Genomic DNA, 14,857 nt, shown 5'->3' with positions numbered 1-14,857 from the left:
ACAGGGGTTTTATAGACTTCTGGGGTCCTCCAGCACCATAGAGATGAGAGGATAGACAGATACTGAATCCCAGAGGCTTTTCTATCCCTGTGATCTAATGTCTTTGGTCAGAGGTGTAACTTGAAGCTCCTGGGCCCCAATGCAAAACCTGGATCGGGGCCCCCAACTATAATGCTTTATTCATAGTACTGGGCTCCCTATATGGAGAAGAGAGGCCCTATGGGCCCCCTAAGGCTCCTGGGTCTGGGTGCAACCGCATCCCCTGCACCCTCTATAGTTACGCCCCTGTCTTTGGTCCTCCAGCCACCAACACAGCCATCAATTCAGCCCATCAAAGAGGATCTTAAACCATCAGAACATGTAAAAACACCCAAAACATACATTTGTCTCATTTTCTGAGAGCGAGACCACCACTTAGGCCTGTGTCATGCGGGAGTATTTGCACAACCTTTTGCGCATGCAATACGCAATGACTAGAACCTATTGATTTCAATGGGTTCTTTCACATGCGTGGATTTCGCGCACGCATTTTAGTCGTGCAAAAAATACACAGCATGCTCTATTTTCCTACGTATTTGCACACGAAAATAGCATATTGAACTAATAAAACTAATTGCCCACGGCAATCAACCGGAGCATGGTTGTGTGTTTTGGGTTTTTTTTTCTGTGTGCGCAAAAAGTACAGTAAGGGCGCCTGCACACGGGCGGAAATTCTGCGGCGGGATTTCCGCCACTGGAAGCTTGCATAGGATTGCGTTAACAAACAGAGCCCCGCACAGAAAAATCACTCACCCGCCGCCGGCTCCGGTCTGCGCATGCGCCGGCACATGAAACAGCCAGAGCTGCGGGGCGCGGTCCCTGCAGGCTCTCGGGTTGGGTCCCGCGGCGAGAATCCTCGCCGTCGGATCCGACCCGCCCGTCTGCAGGCAGCCTAAAACACACAGAGATCCATGCAAAAATGCAGCGCCCATTGCGTAAATACGCAGCATAAGTGCGCATATGCCCATGCAACACAGGCCTTAGGCTAATGTCACATGGGCGAGCGTGATATCAGGCGGTGGAACTCAGACTGATATCGCACTTGGAAACGTGCGATGTCCCCGGGGATGCAAGGCGATTTTGTGCTAAAAACGCCTCCCATCACTTCAGGGAAGTAGCGATCCTCCGGCGCGGCTGAAAGAATCGGCAAGTGTTTTCCATTGTTTTCAATTTTTTTCTGTCCCCATTGAAAACAACGGGCGAGGTGTTCCAACGGAGTGCCCAACGATAATACATGCCACGATTGTTTTTCACTGGTCCGACTTCACTTCTATACTGGCTAGGTCGCAGCGCTCATGGGTGGGATGGGGTTTGCGGGCGTAATATGGAGGGAGGCAAAAATACGCCTGTAATACGCTTATGTGAAACCGGCCTTCATGTCACATATGGAGACAATTAGGTCATGGTGGTTCCTGGCGATCGTGAGGAGCGAACTCGGACCACTTGATAAGATGCTGAAGCGTTCTGCTGTAGAGCGCTGGCGTCGCCGTGACACCCTCTCACCGGGAGACAGATTAATCTTCTTGGCCCAGATACCACACAGCTTCAGACTGCAATTAGACGGGAACGACATCCTAATATCCAGCCTCGGGAAGCCACGCTACTTACACGTACAGAGACCTATTTATAGGATAGGCCTCCAATATACATTGATGACCCCTACCGCCACCGGAGACATCAAAAAGTAGTCATGTGACCGCCAGCGACTGCGTGACTATAAATGTAGTAGGGGTTGCTGGTTACACATGTGTCTAAGTGACCTTTCACACGGGCGGAATCTTTCCACATTCCTCACCGCCAGCTGAGGTAAATTCCGCAGGGTCGGCGCAAATTTTGATACGGAATAACAATGGCGTAATTCTGCATCAAATTCCGTAAGGAGACTTGCAGTATTTTCAGGGGCGAAAATTCCACCCGTGTGAAGCGTCCCTGAGGGTAATTTCACACGGGCGAGTAAACATGCAGTTTATGTTAAAACCGCCTCGCATCACTTTGGGGAAGTAGCAATTCTCCTGCGCGACTTTTAGTCTCGGCGAAGGATCATAGTGTTTCCTATTGTTTTCAATGGGTAGACCTCGTATCGCACTCGCGTGCACCTCACACGCTGTGCCGGTCTTGAGACATCCCAAGGGAACAACCAAAGATAGGACAGGCCACGATTTTTTTAGCGTGACGCAATGCAGGAAATAAATCGCTCAGGTGTATGACCCATTCAAAAGAATCGGCTTCGTATTTGTGTGAGATTTGTGCGTCTCGCAACGTAAAAATCTTGTGCGATTTTTATCTGCTGTGTGAAAACGGCCTAAGGGCTAAGAAACTCACGTGGAATTTGTGCGTTGCGAGACGCACAAATCTCGTGTGGATATGAACCCCATTCTTTTAAATGGAGTCAAATACATGAGCGATTTATTTCCTGTATTGCGTCATGGGAAAAATATCGCGGCATGGCCTATCTTAGCGTTTCTAGGAACGCATCGCCCATTGTTTTTAGTGGGACAGTAAAACACGTCGCACAGCGTGCAATGTGCATGCAAGTGCGAAGCGAGCTTTCCCATTGAAAACAATTGGAAACACTTGCCGAGCCACCAACACCCCCGAAAGCCGCGCCAAAGGATCGCTACTTCACAGAAGTGATGAGAGACCCGATATCGCGCTCCTAGATAGCCTAAGGGGTGTGAAAAGGGGAACGAGAAAACTAACCATCAGTAAACTCTTAGGGCCTCTTCACACGACCGCCTTTGTGCAGGTATTTGCGCACGTAAAAACTGCACATGCTAAATACAGAGAATAGAATCCATTGACTTCAATGCGTACGTTCCCACTTGCGTGTTTTGCGCGTGCATTTCATGCGCGCTGGAAAAAGTAGGTCCTGCTCTAAGTTTTCCGCAGAAAAAGTCCAATAGAAGTTGCAAAAATACGCAAGAGGAAGAGCGTGACGCTGCGCAAACGTTGGGAAAACAACACATCTGGAACTCATTAGGCTTTAAATAGCCATTAAAAACTATGGAAAGGGGGAGTCACGCGCACAAAACGTACAGTACTCTACGCAGACATGGACGCAACATACAGATTATGTACGCCTCCAAACTCACTCATGCGTACTCCTTCACACGACTGTATGCGTTTTTACGTAAGCCCGTAGATATGCATGAATGACTTCTGACACGATTGAGTCCCAATGTTAATTAGCGTATTTAAAGCCATGCACACGGGGCGCTGCTGAGTGAATGCTAAAAAAATATGGCTGTTTGCAATGGGAGGAGGTGGAGCTAAGCTCCCGCCCCTTGTCTGTACCCAGCAGTGGGAGGGGGTGGGGCTGAGCTTAGCCTCACCCCCTCCCCATTGAAAACAGTCAGAGGGAAGGAGAGAGGCAGAGAGCTGGCGAGGGGGAAGGAAAGGAGAAGACAGCTCAGATGGTAGCCCTATCGGCCATGAAAACGGCGGCCGATATATGCTCCTGAGAATAAGCCCTTAGGCTGTATTTACATGGGTGAGTGTGATATCACTCCGAGGCACACTAACAGATACCACACTTCTAAACATGCGACAATGAAAATTAAAAAAAAAAAAATCACACTCGTATGAAACTCGCATTTACATGCGAGTGCGATGAGATTTTTTTCCCTCCCGAAGGAGATAATGTCCAATTCTGGAATAAAAATAGGACATATCGGTGCAAGCAAAAAAAAACTCCCCCCAAACAATCGCTCATGTAAATTAACCCATTCAATTCAATGAGTTATTTCCCCGCGTGCGCTCTGTCCGATCACGACATGGACGGAAGTCGCACGGGAAAATTGTTTACAAATATCCCATGGTCCAGAAAATCTGCTCGTCCGGCATCCTGCTGGTTACAAGTGTTTTTGGACCAGTATTTTGTATTTCATTAAAGTTCTGATTTGGTGTAAATTCATCAAAGGTCTCACATATTGTGCATTTGCACATATATTGTATTATTATACCGCACCCTAGAACTGGAAACGGCCAGAAATAAAGAACAGGTGCAAAATGTGTCGCACGGGGGTTCGCATCTTTAGGCCATTCTGACTATTAAACATTCAGCACCATACGGCTAAAAACAAGAAAAAAAAGCATAATTTTCTGATAAAATTGTCTGCAGCAATATTTACATGACCCAGCAAAGAAAGAGTTAAAGTAAAATTAAAGAAAGCTTCAAAAAAGTGAAGACAAATGTCATGAGAACCCAGAGGTGCCCAGATAGCAGGCCTGATGGTATAAAAGCTGCAAGTAAACTGCCCTGAGGACCAATTCAACAACTGCAAACATTACAGGAGCGGAAAATACCCCAGAAACCCCCCGCCAGGGGCAAAACTACCACTACCAACAGCATGTAGCGTGTAGTGAACCTTACGTCCTCCTATGAGCATCAGCACATGGTAGTCGCTGTACATTTACTATACTGTCACATGCAAGAATGTAACGACTATAACACAATCGTATCTGCTTGCAATACGCAGAGAACAGAACCGATTGTTCTCAATGGGTTCATTGTCAGCAGTTTTTTCACATGCATACGGCGTGCGAAAAATCGCAGTAAGCTGTATTTTTGTGCGCATTGGCAAAGTACAGTCCCAATAGAAGTCTATGGGAGACGCGCAAACAGACAATCAATTACTGCGCAAATTGCACAATTCCGCAGGAAAAAGAACACATCTGGAACTCATTAGGCTCGAAAGCCTCTAAAATCATGATGCGGGCATGTACCAAGCCCATATGAACTGGCCCTGCAAGTGCAAAAAGTACAGTAATATGCGCAAAAACAGACAAAAGCACGTACAGGCAAATGTGCAGCGCTTACGCTAACATTTTTGTGCGTACAGTCGTGTGAAGGGGCCATAATAATGATCCAGTGTACGAGAATATAAATACTATACTACTGCCCCCTATTTAGAAAAATATAACTACTATTATACTGCTCCCTATGTACAAGAATATAACTACTATAATACTGCCCCCTATGTACAAGAATATAACTACTATAATACTGCCCCCTATGTACAAGAATATAACTACTATAATACTGCCCCCTATGTACAAGAATATAACTACTATAATACTGCCCCCTATGTACAAGAATATAACTACTATAATACTGCCTCCAATGTACAAGAATATAACTACTATAATACTGCCACCTATGTACAAGAATATAACTACTATAATACTGCCACCTATGTACAAGAATATAACTACTATAATACTGCCCTCTATGTACAAGACTATAACTACTATAATACTGCCCCCTATGTACAAGAATATAACTACTATAATACTGTCTCCTATGTACAAGAATATAACTACTATAATACTGCTCCTATGTACAAGAATATAACTACTATAATACTGCCCCCTATGTACAAGAATATAACTACTATAATACTGCCCCCTATGTACAAGAATATAACTACTATAATACTGCCCCCTATGTACAAGAATATAACTACTATAATACTGCCTCCTATGTACAAGAATATAACTACTATAATACTGTCTCCTATGTACAACAATATAACTACTATAATACTGCTCCTATGTACAAGAATATAACTACTATAATACTGCCCCCTATGTACAAGAATATAACTACTATAATACTGTCCCCTATGTACAAGAATATAACTATTATAATACTGCCCGTATGTACAAGAATATAACTACTATAATACTGCCCCTTATGTACAAGAATATAACTACTATAATACTGCCCCCTATGTACAAGAATATATCTACTATAATACTGCCCAATGTACAAGAATATAACTACTATAATACTGCCTCCTATGTACAAGAATATAACTACTATAATGCTGTCCTCTATGTACAAGAATATAACTACTATAATGCTGTCCTCTATGTACAAGAATGTAACTACTATAATACTGCCCCTATGTACAAGAATATAACTACTAGAATACTGCCCCCTATGTACAAGAATGTAACTACTATAATTCTGCCCCCTATGTACAAGAATATAACTACTATAATACTGCCCCCTATGTACAAGAATATAACTACGATAATTCTGCCCCCTATGTACAAGAATATAACTACTATAATACTGCCTCCTATGTACAAGAATATAACTACTATAAATACTGCCCCCTATGTACAAGAATATAACTACTATAATTCTGCCCCCTATGTACAAGAATATAACTACTATAATACTGCCTCCTATGTACAAGAATATAACTACTATAATACTGCCCCCTATGTACAAGAATATAACTACTATAATTCTGCCCCCTATGTACAAGAATATAACTACTATAATACTGCCCCCTATGTACAAGAATATATCTACTATAATACTGCCCCATGTACAAGAATATAACTACTATAATACTGCCCCCTATGTACAAGAATATAACTACTATAATACTGCCCCCTATGTACAAGAATATAATTACTATAATACTGCCTCCTATGTACAAGACTATAACTGCTATAATACGGCCCCCTATGTACAAGAATATAACTACTGTAATACTGCCCCCTATGTACAAGAATATAACTACTAGAATACTGCCTGCTATGTACAAGAATATAACTACTAGAATACTGCCCCCTATGTACAAGAATATAACTACTATAATTCTGCCCCCTATGTACAAGAATATAACTACTATAATACTGCCCCCTATGTACAAGAATATCACTATTATAATACTGCCCCTATGTACAAGAATATAACTACTATAATACTGCCTCCTATGTACAAGAATATAACTACTATAATACTGCCCCTATGTACAAGAATATAACTACTATAATACTGCCTCCTATGTACAAGAATATAACTACTATAATACTGCCCCCTGTGTACAAGAATATAACTACTATAATACTGCTCCTATGTACAAGAATATAACTACTATAATACTGCTCCTCTGTACAATAATATAACTACTATAATACTGCCCCTATGTACAAGAATATAACTACTATAATACTGCTCCTCTGTACAATAATATAACTACTATAATACTGCCCCTATGTACAAGAATATAACTACTATAATACTGCTTCTCTGTACAAGAATATAACTACTATAATACTGCACCCTATGTACAAGAATATAACTACTATAATACTGCCCCCTATGTACAAGAATATAACTACTATAATACTGCCTCCTATGTACAAGAATATAACTACTATAATACTGCCCCCTATGTACAAGAATATAACTACTATAATACTGCCCCCTATGTACAAGAATATAACTACTATAATACTGCTCCTATGTACAAGAATATAACTACTATAATACTGCTCCTATGTACAAGAATATAACTACTATAATACTGCCCCCTATGTACAAGAATATAACTACTATAATACTGCTCCTATGTACAAGAATATAACTACTATAATACGGCCTCCTATGTACAAGAATATAACTACTATAATACTGCCCCCTATGTACAAGAATATAACTACTATAATACTGCCCCCTATGTACAAGAATATAACTACTATAATACTGCCCCCTATGTACAAGAATATAACTACTATAATACTGCCTCCTATGTACAAGAATATAACTACTATAATACTGCCCCCTATGTACAAGAATATAACTACTATAATACTGCCCCCTATGTACAAGAATATAACTACTATAATTCTGCCCCCTATGTACAAGAATATAACTACTATAATACTGTCTCCTATGTACAACAATATAACTACTATAATACTGCCCCCTATGTACAAGAATATAACTACTATAATACTGCTTCTCTGTACAAGAATATAACTACTATAATACTGCCCCCTATGTACAAGAATATAACTACTATAATACTGCTTCTCTGTACAAGAATATAACTACTATAATACTGCCCCCTATGTACAAGAATATAACTACTATAATACTGCCCCCTATGTACAAGATTATAACTACTATAATACTGCCTCCTATGTACAAGAATATAACTACTATAATACTGCCCCCTATGTACAAGAATATAACTACTATAATACTGCCCCCTATGTACAAGAATATAACTACTATAATACTGCTCCTATGTACAAGAATATAACTACTATAATACTGCTCCTATGTACAAGAATATAACTACTATAATACGGCCTCCTATGTACAAGAATATAACTACTATAATACTGCCCCCTATGTACAAGAATATAACTACTATAATACTGCCCCCTATGTACAAGAATATAACTACTATAATACTGCCCCCTATGTACAAGAATATAACTACTATAATACTGCCTCCTATGTACAAGAATATAACTACTATAATACTGCCCCCTATGTACAAGAATATAACTACTATAATTCTGCCCCCTATGTACAAGAATATAACTACTATAATACTGCCTCCTATGTACAAGAATATAACTACTATAATACGGCCCCCTATGTACAAGAATATAACTACTATAATACTGCCCCCTATGTACAAGAATATAACTACTATAATACTGCTCCTCTGTACAAGAATATAACTACTGTAATACTGCCCCCTATGTACAAGAATATAACTACTATAATACTGCCCCCTATGTACAAGAATATAACTACTATAATACTGCCCCTTATGTACAAGAATATAACTAATATAATACTGCTCCTATGTACAAGAATATAACTACTATAATGCTGCCCCCTATGTACAAGACTATAACTACTATAATACTGCTCCCTATGTACAAGAATATAACTACTATAATACTGCCCCCTATGTACAAGAATATAACTACTATAATACTGCCCCTATGTACAAGAATATAACTACTATAATACTGCCCCCTATGTACAAGAATATAGCTACTACGGTATTATACTGCTCAGCGGTGGAAGTCATGCTAGTATTATTGGACACAGTTATGTGTGGCATCCATAAGAAGAGGAAGAAAAAAGATCAGCACTCAGGGACTGAGCATTAATATAAAATCAGCTACTTCATGGCCCCCTGCACATGGGCGGAAATACTGCTGCAGGATTATCCAATAGCAGAGGGCATGGACGGAAATTCTGCGAGAAATCCCGCGGCAGAATTTCCACCTGTGCTCACCGCCATTGGATTGCATTAGATTATACAATCCTATGCAGACGGCCACGGTTTGTCCGCGTGAAAACATGCACGAAAAACAAATAATGGCATGTTTTATTTCTGCGTGGGTCTCGCAGAGGCCTGCACAGATATGTCACTGGTGACGGGCATGCTCCACCCTGCGCATGTGCCAGCTGGCACATAGTACAGAGAGAAGACGCCGGGAGCGGGTGAGCCGCAGGGCTGTGCAGGGGCAGGAGTCCGCATCCTGCTGCGAGAATTCCCACAGTGTGATCCGACCCGGCCGTCTGCAGGCGGCTTATTTCTCCAGCAGTACAAGTTGCTGCAACGTTTCGACCTATATGGAGGTCTTCGTCAAGCAGTTTGTGTGGCATCGCGGCTCTACTTCACTAATATAGTTTGTAATACAAGAGAAACATTCATGTACAAGGGAGGAGCTGTGGCTCGTAAAAACATATGGTGGGGCTCCTTGAGGTTGGCTCTGTGGCTCTGTGCTAGTCACAAGGACCTCCTGGTCTTCCACATTCTCCTGTGACGTTTCCTTTAACCTCTCCGATAACCTGAGTGATATTTCACAGCTTTCCTAATGTCTTCCTTCCCACTCACATAGTTGCTGGCTGCTCTCCTCATGTGTCTATTTTAGTAAATTCCTGTATTCTGCATGAATTAGCAGTTTTGGAGCATCTTTTCTTAGATCTCTGTTGCATGCCGTCCCCTAGTTATTACTACTACACATACTGAGCGGTTCCACAATGAGGCGGTGGAAGGATTGTGCAACTGAATGTCAGCAGCTTCTCCTTACAAATACACTCTTTGTGGGGAAAAAACCAAAACACTCCGGCCCCCAGAAGAAGCTGTCGTTTTGCTGCAGCACTTGGCATGCGGTTCCATCTCAGGCAGATCTGTAAATGATGAGAATTGTGGTGATTAGATGGACGGTCTTGTCACCGGAGGCCCTATAAGTGCTTCCCCCCTTGGCCTATAAGAGGCTCTCGGAGGCTCCTTGTGTGTAGTGACCTCTTCTTCCGCTTGTGTAGAGCTTGTTGACCACTAGACGTCTCTACGACACAGAGAAGAGATTTCACCCCGTTACCAGAGTCTGAGAGGGGCGCATTATTGGGATGTGAGAAGCTGGATGGTCGTAGCGATGAATTGTCCCCCATCGGGCCGTTCTGACCAGACTGTTAGGAGGTGTTGGGACCAGTGGATGGGGGCATACAAGGTGACCGGGCTCAGGAGGCCCCTTACAGACCACCAGTGGAGAGGAGCGTCTGACCAGACTGTTAGGGGGTGTTGGGATCAGTGGATGATGGCACACAAGGTGACCGGGCTCAGGACGCCCCCTACAGACCACCAGTGGAGAGGAGCATCTGACCAGACTGTTAGGAGGTGTTGGGACCAGTGGATGGGGGCACACAAGGTGACCGGGCTCAGGACCCCTGAAAGACCACCAGTAGAGAAGTGCATGATCCTCTGACAAGCACCAGCAGCTCCAACTGTTTCATTGTCCGCCATCCAGAGACAGGGGGCGCCATTGTTACACTCCTGTGTCTGTCGGAACCATTTCCAGGCACTTGGCTCAAGGACATTTGGTCTCACGGCCCTCATTACATGTACGACCTCTGACCTATTACATGTACGACCTCTGACCCCCATCGTCACCTCCATTTGCAGTAATGTCGTGAACGATGAAACTGGATGCTGCGGAGGGGAAACGGGTGTCTTCAGCGATTAATCCAGGTTTAGTTTGGGCGCTGACGACGGCTGTGTTCAAGTCTGGAGACCTCGGGGTGAGCGGCTCAGACCTGCCTTTGCTGTGGAGCGGCACACTGCCCCCTGCTGGAGTGATGGTCTGGGAGGCCATCACATATGACAGTCGGTCCCCCCTAGTAGTGGTACGAGGGACAATGACAGCTCCGCGATATGTTCAGGACATCCTGCAGCCACATGTGTTCCTCTCATGGCGGCTTCCAGCAGGATAATGTTCAACCACACACACAAGGGGGTCACAGGAGCCCCCACAACATTCTCACACTTCTGCGGCTGCCCGGTTGCCAGATTTATCACCAATACAACATGTATGGGACCATCTGGGACGCCAACTTCCACACCCTACGAGTTTACACGATCCAGAGGCTGAGCTACACCAAATATGGAGCGATATGCCGCAGGATATCACATGGAACCTGTATGCCTCCATGCATAATTTAGGGCTTATTTACACAACGCACAGAATTCGTGATACATTAACTTCCTGTTTCCAAAGGGTTAATTTACATGGACATTTTGCCTCTCACAGTGATGCGAGATGGAAAAACTGCAGCATGTTCCAGTTTTCAGCGATATCACGGAAAACTTGCTCATCATTTTGCATGGACAAGCCAAAAATCGCATTGCGCTATTTTTTGGGCGATATCACCCATTCTATTTTATGGGAGCAGTAAAAAAAATTAAAATCGGCCTTGCATGCAGATGTGATTTTCGTGCGGGTGTGATGCGATCTTTATTTTTCCTATAGATACAACCTAACATGCAATTTTTCATGCGCCTATCAACGCACGTAATAATCGCATATTTGGTAGCGTGAGGTGATGCATTTTTTCTCGTAAGACACATCACAATCGCAGGGAATATCTTAGATCTACATGTGAGATATCAGTCTGAGTTTCTTGCACCGATATCGCGCCGGTCCGCGTGAATACACCCTATCAGACCAATATCGCACTCCTAAACCTGCCATTTCTGCCTGCGATTGCATCACACGCATGTTCTGCCAAGAGCAAAAAATGTGGAGATTTTTTTTTTCTGCAATAGAAAAAATGGGCGATTCTTAAACAAGAATCCCCTAAAAATGATCACCTAAGAAATGCATTTTTCAATGAATGGGTTAATTTTGAGTGCGAGTTCTGTCTGTGTTGGACATGGACAGAACCCACAGGTGAATATTGGCTATGTGAATATGGCCCAGGGCATCATGGCAGCTGTGGTGGTACTACAACTCCCAGCATGTTGCATACATACCAGCTATTTCTTAACCCCTGCATGACAGCAGCACCTGTCACACCTGGGTGTCACTATTATCCCACCTGCCCCTAGCTCATGTGTGATGCCCACTTGTATAATGCCACTCACTAGATATTATCACTCGTGCCCTTCTGCCTATGACAAACTGCAGAGAAGGTGAGTGACAGGACAGAGGAGATACAATAGAGGGATGTCAGAACTTCATAAACCCTAAAAGTAATCCCGGTCTATGGAACCACAAGTCCCAGAATGTTTGGTAATTAAGACAGATTCATTCTGTGCCCATCTCTTTATTCCTGATGTGTCCTACCTGCCTGACTGTGCTCCTTGCAAACATTCCAGGATGCATCTGCCCCTGCCATGCTCTGTGATATGTCCGGATACCCTCTGCGTCCCCTATAGACAGCCATAACTTCTAGATGCCCACCTTTGTGCCCAATGCACATAATCTATGGATAGCATGACACCCTCTGTGCCCCTACACACACACACACAACTCTTGGATATGTCATTATCACCCATTGTGTCTCCATACGAATGATCCCTGGATGCCAACCTTTGTGCCATTATGGACATAACCCCCGAATACCCCGACATCCCTCTGTGTCCCTGTATCTATAATCTCTGGATGTCTCTGACACCCTCTCTGCTACTGTACACATAACTACTGGATATGCCCCTGCCACCCTCTGTGCCACTACGCACAACTCATGGATATACTCTCACCACACTCTGTACACATAGCACCTGGATGCCCCTGCCACCCTTTGTGCCCCGAGACATGCAACTCCTGGATGCCCCTGCCACCTTCTGTGCTTCTGTACACATAATTCCTAGGTGCCCCTGCCATCATCTGTTCCCCTATACATGCAACACTTGGATGTCCCTGCCACCCTTTGTGCTCCTATAAGTGCAACACCTGGATGTCTCCACCATCCTCTGTGCCACTACACCCATTACTCATGGATGCCCCCACCACCCACTGTGTCACTACACACATAGCTCCTGGATGCCACCGCCACCCTCTGTGCCTCTGTACACATAACTCCCGGATGCCCCTGCCATCATCTGTTCCCTAAACATGCAACACCTGAGTGCCGCTGCCACCCTCTGTGCCCCTATACATGCAACACCTGGATGACCCCACCATCCTCTGTGCCACTACACCCATTACTCATGGATGCCCCCACCACCCACTGTGTCACTACACACATAGCTCCTGGATGCCACCGCCACCCTCTGTGCCTCTGTACACATAACTCCCGGATGCCCCTGCCATCATCTGTTCCCTAAACATGCAACACCTGAGTGCCGCTGCCACCCTCTGTGCCCCTATACATGCAACACCTGGATGTCCCTGCCACCCTCTGCCCCTATACATGCAACACCTGGGTTCTCCTGCCACTCTCTGTGCCTCAATACATGTTACACCAGAATATACCGTACGTACCCCTATATACATAATCTCTGGATACCCTGATATCCTCTGTGCCCCATAAAAATTTCTGCATGCCCCTTCTACCCTGTGTGCCCCATACGCACATAACTACTGGATGCTCCTGTCATCCTCTGTGCCACTATACACAACTCATGGATATACTCTCACCACCCTCTGTATAGACATAAGTCTTGGATGCCCCAGCTACCCTCTCTGCCAATGCACACAACTCCTGGGTGTCTCTGCCATCATTTATGCCCCTTTACATACAACGCCTGGATATCCCTGCCACCCTCTGTGCCCCTTTACATGCAACACATGGATGTCCCTGCCACCCTCTGTACTCTTATACACAATTACTGGATGCCTCTGCCACCCTTTATGTTCCTATATACTGTTCATAAATACTGAATATGCCTCTGCCATCCTCTATATACATAACGCTTGGATATATTCCTGCCACTCTCTGTGCCCCGATGCACGTAACTCCTGGATGCCCCTACCATCCCCCGAGCCCCTATACAGATAACTACTGGATATACCACCCTCTGTGCCCCATACCCATAACTTACATGCCAAATAGCAAAGAAGATGAGAGCAGCGCACAGGACCAGGGACAGCATGTAGCAGAAGGCAGCGAAAGTAAATGCCATGGTGCCCCAGGATGATGAGAGTTACCCCAGATCAGGGGCAGTCCGGGCAGCCAGGACTCCAGGGAAGTGTCCTCCAACCTCCAGGTCCCTGCGCAGGGCATTAGTGTCCTCCAGACTAATCCTCCAGCGCTGCAATCCTCCTGGTGATGAATGATGCCCTACACATGGGCACAGAGTTACCTACTCTCCTGCACCGCGGTGCCAGGCTGCAGCTTCTGCCCTGCATCCCTCCAGCACACACAGGACACTTGTGGAGAACTGGATGCCCATACAGGGGGCATGAAGTGTTCTGCTAGGGGAGGAGGAAGAATGAGAAGAAGTGAAGGAGGAGCTGCCAGCAACTTACTCCATGTGCTGCTGAGGAAGATATGACTGCAGCAAGGAGCAGCGTGTGATCTGGGGGTGCAAGGAGTAGTTTGTGATCTGGGGGTGCAAGGAGCAGTGTGTGATGCCAGGGGAGCAAGGAGTAGTGTGGGGTGCCAGGGGTGCAAGGAGCAGTGTGTGATGCCAGGGGAGCAAGGAGTAGTTTGTGATCTGGGGGTGCAAGGAGTAGTTTGTGATCTGGGGGTGCAAAGAGCAGTGTGTGATCTGGGGGTGCAAGGAGCAGTGTGTGATGCCAGGGGAGCAAGGAGTAG

At 44.6% G+C, this 14,857-nt stretch overlaps 1 protein-coding gene across 1 annotated transcript in view; it reads right to left on the bottom strand.

The window, feature by feature from the left end:
- CNIH3 (cornichon family AMPA receptor auxiliary protein 3) overlaps positions 1-14,484 on the bottom strand; it is a 98,681-nt gene extending 84,197 nt beyond the window's left edge. The window contains exon 1 of the mRNA XM_066594466.1: positions 14,142-14,484. Coding sequence (XP_066450563.1) covers positions 14,142-14,222 — 81 coding nt within the window. The 5' untranslated portion in view covers positions 14,223-14,484. The remainder of the gene's footprint in view (positions 1-14,141) is intronic.
- Positions 14,485-14,857: the final 373 nt, after the last annotated feature.

Source organism: Eleutherodactylus coqui, chromosome 3 (assembly GCF_035609145.1).
Source record: "Eleutherodactylus coqui strain aEleCoq1 chromosome 3, aEleCoq1.hap1, whole genome shotgun sequence".
Lineage (NCBI taxonomy): Eukaryota > Metazoa > Chordata > Amphibia > Anura > Eleutherodactylidae > Eleutherodactylus > Eleutherodactylus coqui.
The sequence above is the reverse complement of the archived record's forward strand: the minus strand, read 5'-3'. Positions and strand labels throughout refer to the sequence as shown.